We start from the raw sequence: 14,428 nt of genomic DNA, 5'->3' as shown, positions 1-14,428 counted from the left end.
ACACGCTGACACAGGAGAAGGTGTTTAGCAGCCATTCTAACAGGCTCAGACTCTGTAATGATCCTCTGACAGCGTGCTAATGTGAATTCCTGACCGCTGAGTAATGTGTGTGTGTGTGTGTGTGTGTGTGTGTGTGTGTGTGTGTGTGTGTGTGTGTGTGTGTGTGTGTGTGTGTGTGTGTGTGTGTGTGTGTGTGTGTGTGTGTGTGTGTGTGTGTGTGTGTGCGCGTGTGTGTGTGCGCGTGTGTGTGTGACTGTGTGTGTGTGTGTGTGTGTGTGTGTGTGTGTGTGTGTGTGTGTGTGTGTGTGTGTGTGTGTGTGTGTGTGTGTGTGTCATAATAAGTTGTTTGTTATGTGTAACAGAGGCAGTGAGTGTTATGTGAGGTTGAACTATGGAACTAGAGCTCTCTCTCTCTCTGTGAGTTTAAAGCAGTGAAATCTGACAGACCTGTAAATTATTTTAAATACCATTAGCAGCTTTTAAACACATTCCCAAGTCTATTTTAGAGTACATTTAACAGACCAACATGTGATTCATGAAAGGAAGTGTAAAGCCTTGATTTGCGTGGATCACAGGTATATCATGAATCCTATCTGCGTAAATCAAAAGCACCTTCATGTTAGTGTCAGTTTAGCTGACGCAACAAAAATCACCTTCAATTAAAAATGATGCATCACACTCTGCACAGGAAAACACTCATATTTGTGCTTAAGTATCAAATTTGTGCGTACCCATGCTCCATGAATGAGGACCAATTATTACACATTAAGGCTACAAGGATAACAAACAAAGTCCTGGGGACTTGTTTCCATTGTTGTCCATAAGTATTAAATTCATCGACATACCGGTAGCATAAAAGATTAACACAATACATGTCCTCAACAAATACTAACACTATGTACAAAGGAGAAAAAGGAAACACGTTGGCAGTGAATGATGCCTCCTTTCGATGGGAATTTACCTCCCCTTGTGGTCTCCTGATAGTTTTTTTCAGGACAATTTAGAAAGGACCCAGTGTTACACATCCATATCTGTCGTCAGGGCATACATTGTGGTGGCAGAGTAGTAGATTAAGAAATTCCCCATGTTTGTTCTAAATTTGGGTGGTACCAGATCATGGTTGCTGCAGTCATAATAAGGATTAGCATGAAAGGTAATACATGAGAATGTAATAGAAAGACACACACACACACACACACACACACACACACACACACACACACACACACACACACACACACACACACACACACACACACACACACACACACACACACACACACACACACACACACACACACACACACACACACACACACACACACACACACCACCACCACCACGTAGGCGAGACCTTGTGACCCACAGCCTGCTCTCCCACAAAGCATTGCAGCAGTGCCAGTGACACAAGTTTACTTCATGCTCATATACCTTACCTGTTTTTAACCTCTCCTCTCTCCTATCTGTCTGTCTGTCTGTCTGTCTGTCTGTCTGTCTGTCTGTCTGTCTGTCTGTCTGTCTGTCTGTCTGTCTGTCTGTCTGTCTGTCTGTCTGTCTGTCTGTCTGTCTGTCTCTCTCTCAGGTCAGATGTGGTGGTGTTGTGCTTCTCGCTAGCCAATCCAAACTCTCTTCGTCACATTCGGACCATGTGGTTCCAGGAGATCAAACACTTCTGTCCACGGACCCCCATCATCCTGGTGGGCTGCCAGCTGGACCTGCGCTACGCCGACCTGGATGCTGTCAACCGCGCACGCCGACCACTGGCCAAGTGAGACCCCCCCCCCCCCCATTTTTCCACTGTAGGCCCTGTCAATTATTACAAAAAAATTGCAGATCTGCTATTTTTGAATAGCCCAAAGAAAAAAAAAAAATGACAGAGATGCGTTCCCGGTCTGAATGGGTTAAAATATGAAATAAAAAAATAAAACATATATGCAGTATGTTGAGGATATGGATGTGGAGGTATTTGCTGACGTTGCATTGTGTTTGTGCCTGGGCCCCACAGACCCATCAAACCGGGGGACATCCTGGCCCCAGAGAGGGGCCACGAGGTGGCCAAGGAGCTGGGGGTCCCATACTATGAGACCAGCATCGTGGCCCAGTTCGGCGTCAAAGACGTGTTCGACAACGCCATCCGCGCTGCGCTCATCTCCCGCCGCCACCTGCAGTTCTGGAAGTCCCACCTGAAGAGGGTGCAGAGGCCCCTCCTCCAGGCGCCCTTCCTGCCCCCGCGGCCCCCCCGGCCCATGGTGGGCATCCCGGACCCCCCTCCGGAGGGCGACGGAGAGGCGCTCGACTCGCTCTTCCTGCGGCCTCTGTGCGCCGACGTGCTGTTCCTCCTGCGGGGCGGCGCCGCGCGCGTTTTCGCCCACCGCGCGTACCTGGCCACCTCTTGCTCCAAGTTCAACGACCTCTTCACCCTCGACCTCCTCGGGGGGCCGGGGGGCGAGGAGGAGGGGGAGGAGGAGGAGGAGGAGGAGGTGAGGGAGGAGGAGGTGAGGGAGGAGGAGGAGGAGCGGTCGGAGAGCGCTGACGAAGAGGAGCGGAGCAGGAGAGGAGCCAAGGAGCAGGCGGGGCGCACCAAGAGCCTGGACTTGGACAAGGACAACATGGACAACAGGAGGAGACCCCCGCTGCTCCAGCAGGGCTCTCTGAGGACTTCTCAGAGCGACAACGCCCTGCCTTCCTCCTCCAGGGGGCGGGGCCACTCCCACCAGGGCTCCTCTTCCTCGGGGGTCCGCGGGGCGAGTGGCCGCGCCCTCTCGGGCTGGGGGCGGGGCTTCATGAGCGTGTGCCTGGAGCACGTGGACGACCCGGTGACCGGGAGGCCGCGCCTCATGACGGTGGTCGCCATGGACGCGCTCATCCAGGAAGTGCCCTTCCAGGTAAAGGTCCCCTGGGGGGTTTATTTAGTGGGAGCAGAGCGCCCCCTAGTGTTAACACTGTAGTTTCATTTAGATGAGTCAAACTGTGTTTTAGTCAGTGGTGGAAAGTAACTAAGTACATTTACTTAAGTATGGTACTTTAAGAACAATTTTGAGGTTTACTTGAGTATTTCCAATTTCCAGTACTTTTACTTCTACTCCACTGCATCTCAGAGGTAAATATTGTACTTTTACTCCACTACAATTATTTGAAAACGTTTACTAGTTACTTTTCAGATATAAATTATGATATTATTATAAAACATAAATTAACCACTTCAGACCTATTTTATACATAGGCTATTTGAAAATAGCCGATCTACAAGCTCACAATGTGTCGCATCGCGACGCGTTGTGAGCTTGTAGATCTGCTATTTTCAAAAATATATATTTTGGTACTTTAAGTACATTTTGATACCAATACTTTTGTACTTTTACTCAAGTAAGCTCGTGAAACGAGCGATTTTACTGACCTTTGAAAAATCTTGGAATATTATCCGTGATCGCCGTCACGGAGATTGCCTCATTACACGCACGGGGGTCTCGGGAGTCTCGAAATCAGTTTTTTTCCGGTCGCGGTAATCCGTTGCATAGCTGTGGCCAGTTGAATGTGGCTTGTTTTTGCCGTAAAGCAAGAGGAACGGAGATATAGCCATTTTCCCACAGGAAATAAACAGGAAGTAAATGAGAGGTTTTCTTTAAAAATGGCTTCCGATCCGGGTCTGTCGTCATCTGGCAGTGAACACATCATTCATAGGGTAGCGAACACCGCCATCTGGTGGAAAACCACTGAAAACACACCGCGCCATGGCAGAATCTGACGAGAAATCTCGTCGGTGGCAGGCAAATAGTTAACAATAATAATGTGTTTATTTTCAAAGCGCTTTTCAGAACAACGTTACACAGTGCTTTACAGATAGGATAGAATGAACACAATAAAGAATTAAGACGATAAAGTAAGACCAAACAATAAAATAGGCACCAACAAAAAAAGTAGGGAGGGAGTGCACATTATACAAACACCTTGGTATAAAGGTGTGTGTTTCAGGAGTGATTTACAAGATCACACTGACGTTGCAAGTCGTAGATCCTCAGGTAAGGCGTTCCAAAGCTTAGGTCCCCGGGCTGCGAGTCTTGGGAACAACCAAAAGAGCCCTACCTTAGAATCTAAGGCTGTGGACAGGCTCATCTGTAATATCAATCCTTTAATAAGATGTAAAGTCTCTGGTACTAATGATTAGCTTTATTGGGATGGATCAGCGTCCTTACATACTTTGAATTATAAACTTTTGTGGTTAATTCTTCAGTTTCGGTCTCAATGTAAAGACACTGGTACTGCTGTTGAGCTGTACTCCCTGGCCAAGGTCAATATAGTGTACATTTTTTGTTAGTTTTGGCTTGTTTTAATTTTCAGTTTAGTTTTTAGAGTGTGTTTAGTAGTTTAGTTATTTAAATGTTTTAAAATTTTAAACGGTTTAGTTTTTTGTTTCGTTCTTAGTTGCTTGGGTATCTGTACACAGCCTCTCCTCTCCTCTCCTCTCCTCTCCTCTCCTCTCTGTTGTTAGGTTCAGTAGCGGCCTTAGCCATGTTTCACCCGTTTCAATTGAAATGGGCCCCGCCCTCAGGGGGGCCCCAACTAGGCATGGGACGATAATCATTATTATCGTTTATCATTATAAAAAACTCTCACATTGCGAGCGCTTTAAAATTATCTTGAAATTGTTCTCCGTCATACATCACAACAGCTGAGCTGCATCCCTATAACTTTACTCTATGACTAGGGTTCAGGCAGTACTTGGCTACCTGTACACTGTGTTATATGTATATTAACTTTACTCTATGACTATGGTTCAGGCAGTACTTGGCTACCTGTACACGGGCAGCCTGGACGAGGGCCGCAGGGACCTGATGGCCGTGGCCGCCATCGCGGAGCTCCTGGAGGTGTTTGACCTGCGCATGATGGTGGCCAACGTGCTGAACAGAGAGAGCTTCATGAACCAGGAGATCACCAAGGCCTTCCATGTGCGCCGGGCCAACCGCATCAAGGAATGCCTGCACAAAGGCACCTTCTCTGGTAAAAACATAAACTCTCGACTCTATAATACACCATGACCAAGAACACAGAGGCTCTGTCACTATTAATCAGTGGTGTAAAGTAACTAAGTACATTTACTCAAGTGCTGTTCTTAAAGGGGTTCTAGGCAACTTCAGAGATCAAAAAAAGAAAAAAACTATTGTCAAACAGTTAGTACCGTTGACTGACAACCCCTTCAGCCAATCAGCAGTTCATTCTCCTTCAGCCAATCAGCAGCTCATTTTCCCCAGCACCAGCTAATATGGCGCAAGGGGACTTTAGAAGGGGCTATGCCGAAAATAGGTTGCTTTATTCGGATGCATGCGTGTCACTGCCCGCCCCTGCCGGTTCTCAGATTTTTTATTTTTAAATAGGTTCTGTCATGATTAATTGACCACATATATGAGGTTAAACAACTAAATTCTATCCAAGCGCAATCTTAAAAGTAAATTCTTTGCCTCAAAAAATACGTTTTCCATTTTTGTCGGCTGCACTCGGTTCCATTCGATTTCACTCGAACTCGCCACACGGACACGGAAGTGCACGAACGCGCACATGCGTGCGTTTCATTTACGTCCCGGACAGAGCCGGATTAACCTGACTCTGTCAAATGGAAGAAGCTTGCGACACACATTTTGTTTCACAGCCTACTTCCTGAAATCAAATGCAAATGAGATGTTTACCTGGCTAGAGCCGGATACCCGGATGTCAAAACATAAATAGTAGGGATAATACGGATTTCAGAAAGAGGACTGTGTTTCAATGCAGGAAAACACCCCAGCATCATTATATAGTGGCTGATAGAGGGGAAAAAATGCAAAATATATATATATATAAATATTTTTTAAATTTAGGCTTCAAGTTGCCTAGTACAGGGGTTCCCAAAGTTGGGGTCGCGACCCCACTTGGGGTCACGGGAGACTGACGGTGGGGTCGCGAAATTATTTTGGGTCATAAAAAAAGAAAAAAAAAGAAAAACGTTTTATTTTTATTTTTAAATTCAACAGAATTTATGAAATACAACCTAAAATGATTACAAATAGTACATTTTACCATTTTAATACATTTCAAATGCGCACCGAACGTGCAAGTTTATGTGCATAAATTACCTCCAGGTTTAGGTGGGGTCGCGAGTCAATGGCCGCCTTATTTTGGGGTCGCGGGCTGAAAAGTTTGGGAACCCATGGCCTAGTATACCTTTAAGTACAATTTTGAGGTACTTTGTTGGAGTATTACCAATTGTCTATACTTTTACTTCCCCAGATGCACTACATCTCTGAGGCAAATATTGTACTTTCACTCCACTACAATTATTTGAAAACTTTAGTTACTAGTTACTTTTCTGATATAAATTATGATATTATAAAACCACTTCAGCCCTATTTTATACATTGGCTATTTTCAAATATTTTAGTACTTTTACCTTTGGTACTTTAAATACATTTTGATGCCAATACTTTTGTACTTTTACTCAAGTAAATTTTGAATTCTGGACTTTAACTGAAGTAAATAATTTGAGTACTTTTTCCACCACTGACTATGACCAAGAACACAGAGGCTCTGTCACAATAAATTACCCTATTATATATTCGGTGAGCTATGTTTGATTCTATACGTTTTTTCTTCATAAAAGGCAGTATTATTATTATTATTATTATTATTATTATTATTATTATTATTATTATTATTATTATTATTATTATTATTATCATTATTATTATTATTATTAGCATTATTCTAGTGTGAACATATTCTTATTCATTCCCAGCAATTCAAACCAACACTTTGTAAATGTACACTCTGTGTGTACATTTGACAAGGACCTCAACTTTGTATATTTGCTAGAAAATATGCAATTATGTCTGCATTGTTTTCCTTTATATGTCGCCGATCATCTATTGTGTTCTTTGAGTGTGTACTTTGTGTCTCTCTGAGTCCATACATGTTTGTCTGAGTGTTTCTATCCATCTGTCCATCCCCTTAAGCTGTTCTATGTGCATGTTTTTATGTTTCCTTTATGTTTTCACATCAACATGTACTTTCACATCTCTCATTTCTCTTACTGTTTTCATGGTGTTTTAACCCTGGACGTCTGTCTCCAACAACGGGAATGCTTCAGAAATAGTTTGAACGTTGAGACACAGTCATCTAAACTATTCTGTAATATGTTTTCTCAATATGACCACCTGAGTTGCCCTGATTGTCGGGAAGGCTGTTCTCTACCCCAAATACCCCCAATTATCTTGTAGTGTGTGCATATCTTAATTAAGTTGTTTCCTTATGCATTCTTGACTCTGATTTATTGATTGAATACTTTATTAACATGTTTGAAAACGGTACGGCAGTACAGTATTAAAAAAATTAAACAGTGCTAAAAGGATAACACAATTGTGTTCCTTTGTACTCAATTCATCATCTTGACATACAGTACATACAATACAGATGGTAGGGTATCAGTCCAATTTTAATTTGAGGACAGACATGTTTGTAGGTCAGATTTAAATTTAGTTGGGGATTCGAGAAATTTGGTGTCTGTTGGTAGAGCATTCCACATTTTGGTGGCAGCATAGTAGAATAGTATGAGTCCCCTGCAACCTTCCACCGTGGACTGTCCCTGAATCTGTGTCCAAATGTCCTCCGTCTATCTGTCAATTTATCTCTTTGTCTGTCTACCTGTGTTCTGTCTCTGTGTCTGTCCTTTTCTCTGTCTGTCTGTCTGTCTGTCTGTCTGTCTGTCTGTCTGTCTGTCTGTCTGTCTGTCTGTCTGTCTGTCTGTCTGTCTGTCTGTCTGTCTGTTTGTCTGTCTGTCTGTCTGTCTGTCTGTCTGTCTGTCTGCCTGTCTGTCACCCTGCCTGTCTGTCTGTCTTCCTCCTCTGTAGCGTGGGCGGGGCGTGTGTGACACACCTCCAGATGAATCCTCTTTTCCCCCCCACCCCCGGTTTCAGATGTGGTGTTCCGATTGGACGACGGCACCCTGCCGGCCCACAAGCCCCTGCTCATCGCCAGCTGTGATTGGATGGCGGCCATGTTCCGCGGCTCCTTCATGGAGAGCTATGTCAACGAGGTAATAATAATAATAATAATGTAGCTGCAAGCAGCAATAAGCGGTTTCGAGGGATAAGGCAGAGGCAGGAAGAGGCAGAGAGAGCGAGAGATAGAGAGAGAGAGAGAGAGAGAGAGAGAGAGAGAGAGAGAGAGAGAGAGAGAAAAAGAGAGGCAGTTAGAGAGAGAGGGAGGGAGAGAGAGAGAGAGAGAGAGAGAGGAAGAGAGGAAGAGAGGAAGAGAGGCAGTGAGAGAGAGAGAGAGAGAGAGAGAGAGAGAGAGAGAGACAGTGAGAGAGAGAGAGAGAGAAAGAGAGGCAGTGAGAGAGAGAGAGAGAAGAAGTGAACATGCATTAATTAACAAAGTCATGATTTTTGTTCAGTAAATTATATTTGGACTGGTTAAATTGGGGTTTGAACCAGGGACCTATAGACTTGCGGGTAGACAGTGTAAAGGATAAGGATAATTCCTTTAACAGGTCCGTTCATGAAAGTCTTTGCGGTCTATTTTCCAATGAGGGCCTGTGAGCAATTAGGGGTTAAGAGTCTTGCTCAGGGACAAATTTCATTTCATTACACATTTGCTGGCCTGGCCTGGGATTGTACCTGGGGCAACCAGGGCCTCTGGCTCCCTAGGCGGGCTCACTAACCACTCAGCTATGGCCGCAGTACTGAGCCATTGGATAGAAAGAATTGGATTTCATGTGTGGTAAGTTATCATACAGCATGGGTTGCTTATTATATACATACAAGCTCATAACGTGTCACATTGTAGATCGGCTGTATGTGGTTACTGTAGGTGTTGTATTAATAATTACATCTGCAAAGTAACAAGTAACTAAAGCTGTCATATGCTGTAATTGTAGTAGAGTAGGAGTAACACAAATGGAAAGTAAAGTAAAAGTACCTCAAAATTGTACTGTGCTTTGTAAGCACTTGTATTGGTACTTGAGTAAATGTACATGTACACTTTTCAGCACCATTGAGGAGCCAATGACTGACAGGCTAGGTATCACCAGGTGCACTAATTGCTAGAGTACAGAGGGACATGGGTTGATATTAATGGTATTAACTCAAAATGTATATATATCACACAGCTTAGATTCTTTGATTAAATCGGAGAGTGATGTAAAAAAAATCTGTAGTGTAAAAGTTGCACGTATATTGTGTCTTGTGTCTGGGTAGCTCAGTTGGAAGAGCTCTTGACTCGGAACCGCAAGGTCATGGGATCGAATCCTGGCAAAGGCAACACTGCATTTGAGTAATCTGGTTCCCTGGTGTATAGAGCATTGTTACAGGTATAGACTCATTTGTTTGTTAATGTTGCTACCCTTTAAATGGCCATGGCCAATAGTGTGGCATTGGGCGCTTAAAGTTAAATATTTGAAAAACTAAACATTATTTCAAAGAAAAAGCCACCAGGCCACTAATGAGTTGTGAGTGAAGACAGGTGTGATTGGTGATGAGTGAGAGCAGGTGAGAGGGTGTTATGTATTTGAGCCCAGGCACTACTGTTATATTGGCAGCTTACTGTTCCTTTAAGAGAGGTTGTTACGTCATCATTGACGGACCGTGTCTGTACCACAAGCGCGCTGAATAAGTAAACATGGATAAACTTTTTAACACTGTTTGAGTCATTATTATACTGTTTATGTAAGTGGACATACATAACAGAACTGGCGACGAAGTTATACGGACTCTTAACGTGCAACAAACGGACTATAAAAAAAAAAAAAAAAGGCGAAGAAAAAAAGAAACCTGTTTGGATACTGCGCGAACGGCGCTATTGATAAACGGATCAAGGTAAAATAAGTGGATCAAAACTCCGCGAAAATGGCTGGACTTGTGGGACATATGGACAGTTTTGATAGTACAGCTGAAGATTGGATATCCTACATGGAAAGAGTTGAACAGTATTGTGTGGCTAACGAAATAGCAGAGGACAGACGAGTTGCTGTGCTACTAAGTGTTATGGGAGCTAAAACCTACAACTTGCTCCGCAGTCTCATTGCACCCATCAAACCAGCTGCCAAAACCTTTGTTGAAATTACAGACATTCTAAAGAAGCATTTGAATCCGACGCCATTGCTGATAGCAGAACGTTTTCGATTTCACAAAAGGAATCAATCACAGTCTGAGACCATATCGGAGTACATTGCAGAGCTCCGGAGGCTAACAGAGCATTGTCAGTTTGGGGAGGGGCTATCGGACACTCTGAGAGACAGATTTGTGTGCGGGATGCACAACGAAGGCATCCAGAAACGTCTTCTGACTGAAGACAAACTAACACTAAATAGTGCATTGGAAATAGCCATATCAATGGAAACAGCAACAAAGGATGCAAGTGAGTTACAAGGCAAACACAATGAAGCAAGATCAGTGCACAAGTTCCAAACAAACCAACGCAATGAGAAAACACAGCCTTGCTTCAGATGTGGGAAAAAGTCACATGACCCTGCAGATTGTTGGTTCAAGGATAAAGACTGCAGGCAGTGCAACAGAAGAGGACACATACAGAAAATGTGCAAATCAAGGTACAGTGATACACAAGGAAAGAGAACAGGAAAGGGCAGCCAAAAAGTGCATGAAGTAACAGAGACAGACTCAGAGGATTCAAATGAAGAGAATTTGGCCTGTCTTGATTTATACTCCACAGAAGATGATGACAATGAAGTCATATGGCTGACACCTAAAGTTAATGGAGTTCCATGCAAAATGGAACTGGATACTGGATCTGCACTGTCTATCATATCCTTACAAGACTACAAGGAGCATTTCCCTAAACTGAAACTGAAACACACCAGTGTGAGACTGAAAACATACACAGGTGAGCGGATCACTCCACTGGGAAAACTGAAGGTGAAAGTGACATATGAGGGCCAAATGCGCAACCGTGAGTTGTATGTACTTAAGTATGGAGGCGTGCCATTATTCGGACGACAGTGGTTGAGGCACATCCGTCTGAACTGGCATGACATAAAGGCCATGCAAATCGCCACCAGAGGAGAAAAATCTGTGTGCAGACGTGCAACTGACACAGATAATGGATAAACATGCTCAAGTGTTCAGAGAGGGCATCGGTACCCTAAAACACATCAAGGGACGGATTGAGCTTGAGAACGATGCAACGCCAAAATTTCACAAGGCTCGTCCTGTCCCATATGCCTTACGCCCTAAAGTGGAAGCCGAGCTCCAACACCTAGTGGACCAAGGAATATTATCCAAGGTGGATTGGGCTGAGTGGGCAACACCTGTGGGCAAAAAGACAACTGACAAAGTAAGGATTTGTGGGGATTTTAAAGTGACATTGAATCCTGTAATACATGCAGAGCAGTACCCACTCCCACGTATAGATGATATTTTCGCATCCTTGTCACACGGTGAGCGTTTCTCAAAAATTGACCTTGCACAGGCCTATCTACAAATGGAAATGGAAGAGTATTCACAGAAATATCTGACCATAAATACGCACAAGGGCCTGTACCAGTATAGTAGACTAGCGTTTGGCATTACTAGTGCCCCAGCAATTTGGCAGCGGGCCATGGACCAGGTGTTGCAAGGAATACCAGGCACTCAGTGTTACTTAGATGACATTATTGTGACTGGCCCAGATACTACCACTCATTTGGCAAACCTAGAGGCTATTCTAACAAGGCTGGAGGAATATGGCCTGAGAGCTAATAGGAAGAAATGTGAGTTCTTCCAAGCCTCCATTGAGTACTGTGGACACAAAATTGACAGACATGGCCTTCACAAGACACAGGACAAGATTGATGCCATCCTGAATGCTCCACAGCCAGAGAATGTGAGCCAATGTCGCTCATTTCTAGGTTTAATTAACTACTATCATCGTTTCTTGCCAAATCTCTCAACTGTGTTACACCCACTGAATGCACTGCTGCAAAAGGACACCAAATGGAGGTGGACCAGGGAGTGTGCACAGGCGTTCACAGCAGCAAAGAAACTGATAACCTCTGATGAAGTGTTGACACACTATGACCCATGCCTTCCTCTGCGCCTGGCTTGCGATGCGTCACCATATGGCATAGGGGCTGTATTATCACATAGGATGCCTGATGGCTCAGAGAGACCAATTGCTTTTGCTTCTCGGTCCTTAACATCTGCTGAATGCAATTATGCACAAATTGACAGAGAAGCTTTGAGCTTGGTATGGGGTGTGAAAAAGTTTAATCAGTACCTCTATGGACAACGCTTCACTTTGATTACTGATCACCAGCCCCTAGTATCCATCTTTAGTCCCCAAAAAGGTGTTCCCGCCATGGCAGCGGCACGCATACAGAGATGGGCTTTATTCTTAGGAGTGCACACGTACACAATTGAATATAAAAGTACTAAGCTCCATGGAAATGCTGATGGACTGTCCCGGCTTCCACAAGTGAAGTCTGAAGAAGCTACTGATCCTGCTGTCGTGCTGCACATGTCACAGATAGAACCTCTGCCTGTTACTAGTGCACAGGTACAAAGAGAGACAAGAAATTACCCTGTTCTAGCTAAGGTCTATGATTTGACAGTGAATGGATGGCCAGCACACAGGGATGCCCAGCTTCCGGAGTACGCTAAACGACAACATCAACTCTCTGTGTGCCAAGGTTGCATTATGTGGGGGTCCCGCGTTGTTGTACCTCCAAAGCTACGTTCGAAAGTGCTTGCATCATTGCATGAAGGACACCTTGGTGTAGTTAAAATGAAAAGCCTTGCCAGAAGTTATGTATGGTGGCCTGGCATGGATAGCCAAATTGAAGACCTTGCCAAGTCTTGCACAGGTTGTCAACAGACCCAGCGACAACCCCAGCCAGCACCTGTCCACACGTGGGAATGGCCTTCCACCCCCTGGCAACGCATACATGTTGATTATGCTGGGCCGTTTTTGGATCACATGTTTTTTATTGTTGTCGACGCCCATTCAAAGTGGCCTGAAATCTTTATAGTTAAGAAAGCGACTGCTGCTAAGACAATAAACCTCCTGCGAATGCTTTTTGCTCGGGGCAGGCTTGCCCCTGCAACTGGTGAGTGACAATGCCAGCTTGTTCATGGGGCAGGAGTTCCAATGTTTCCTCAAGAGCAATGGCATTAAACATATCACGTCGGCCCCTCACCACCCAGCCACAAATGGGTTGGCAGAACGTTTTATTCAAACTTTCAAACAGTCAATGAAAGCCAGTAAGAAGGAGGAAGTGCTGCAACAGAAGGTAGCAAACTTTCTTCTGGCATACAGGAACACTGCACATGCCACCACAGGACAGACACCTACAATGCTGTTCCTGGGAAGACCCTTGAGGTCACGCTTGGATTTGCTAAAACCAGACATTCGTAAACACGTTCAAGAAAAACAGTGCTCCCCCAGTCAGCTGCAAAGGAAGATGAGAACCTTTGACGTCGGACAGAAAGTCCTGGCCAGAGACTATCGCAGTCCCACCCGGAAATGGTTGTCTGGTGAGATACTGTCACAGACAGGACCCTTGTCGTACACTGTTGGTGTGGAACCCAACTTGATCTGGCGCTGACACGTCGACCAACTTCTAGATGCATCCACCAGAGAAGTCACCACTGAGCCAGCGGGTTCAGATACTCCTCAGGACGCAGATGACAGCTTCATGCCACCAGCATGTGGCACTGTTCACAATGACACTCAAGAGACTGTGGACATTACTCTGGCTGACCCTGAATCCCCAGTACGCCGCTACCCTGAAAGAGACCGTAGACCCCCTCAGAGGTTTGAGTTATAGTTAACACTTTATGGACAACAAGACCCTTGAACTTTAACACGCGCACACACACACACACACACACACACACACACACACACACACACACGATGACTTTTGGACCGATTGTCAAAGAAAATAAACAAAAAGTCAAGTTTTGAATTCTGTATCACATTTCATAATTGTTTGTTATGGTGCCTTAATTTCTGTTTTGCTAAGATTGATTTAGAGTACATAAAAATTAGAAGGGAGGAATTGTTATGTATTTGAGCCCTGGCACTACTGTTATATTGGCAGCTTACTGTTCCTTTAAGAGAGGTTGTTACGTCATCATTGACGGACCGTGTCTGTACCACAAGCGCGCTGAATAAGTAAACATGGATAAACTCTTTAACACTGTTTGAGTCATTATTATACTGTTTATGTAAGTGGACATACATAACAGAGGGGTGGATCCAATCCATGGGAATAAGGATAATTCCTTTAACAGGTCCGTTCATGAAAGTCCTTACGGTCTTGTTTCCAATGAGGGCCTGTGAGCAATTAGGGGTTAAGAGTCTTGCTCAGGGACAAATTTCATTTCATCGACACATTTGCTGGCCTGGCCTGGAATCGTACCTGGGGCAACCAGGGCCTCTGGCTCCTTAGGCGGGCTCACTAACC

The 14,428-nt window shown here is 44.5% G+C and overlaps 1 protein-coding gene across 2 annotated transcripts in view; it reads left to right on the top strand.

Annotated features, from left to right (window-relative positions):
• Positions 1–14,428, top strand: part of rhobtb4 (Rho related BTB domain containing 4) — an 83,382-nt gene that overhangs the window by 44,240 nt on the left and 24,714 nt on the right. For both annotated transcript variants that reach the window (XM_080432288.1, XM_080432287.1), the window contains exons 4-7: positions 1,583–1,768; positions 2,006–2,885; positions 4,779–4,998; positions 7,944–8,062. In XM_080432288.1, coding sequence (XP_080288414.1) covers positions 1,583–1,768; positions 2,006–2,885; positions 4,779–4,998; positions 7,944–8,062 — 1,405 coding nt within the window. The remainder of the gene's footprint in view (positions 1–1,582; positions 1,769–2,005; positions 2,886–4,778; positions 4,999–7,943; positions 8,063–14,428) is intronic.

This window comes from Gymnoscopelus braueri (assembly GCF_963280865.1).
Source record: "Gymnoscopelus braueri genome assembly, chromosome: 7".
NCBI lineage: Eukaryota > Metazoa > Chordata > Actinopteri > Myctophiformes > Myctophidae > Gymnoscopelus > Gymnoscopelus braueri.
Note: the sequence above shows the minus strand (reverse complement) of the source record. Positions and strands in the feature narration are given on the sequence as shown.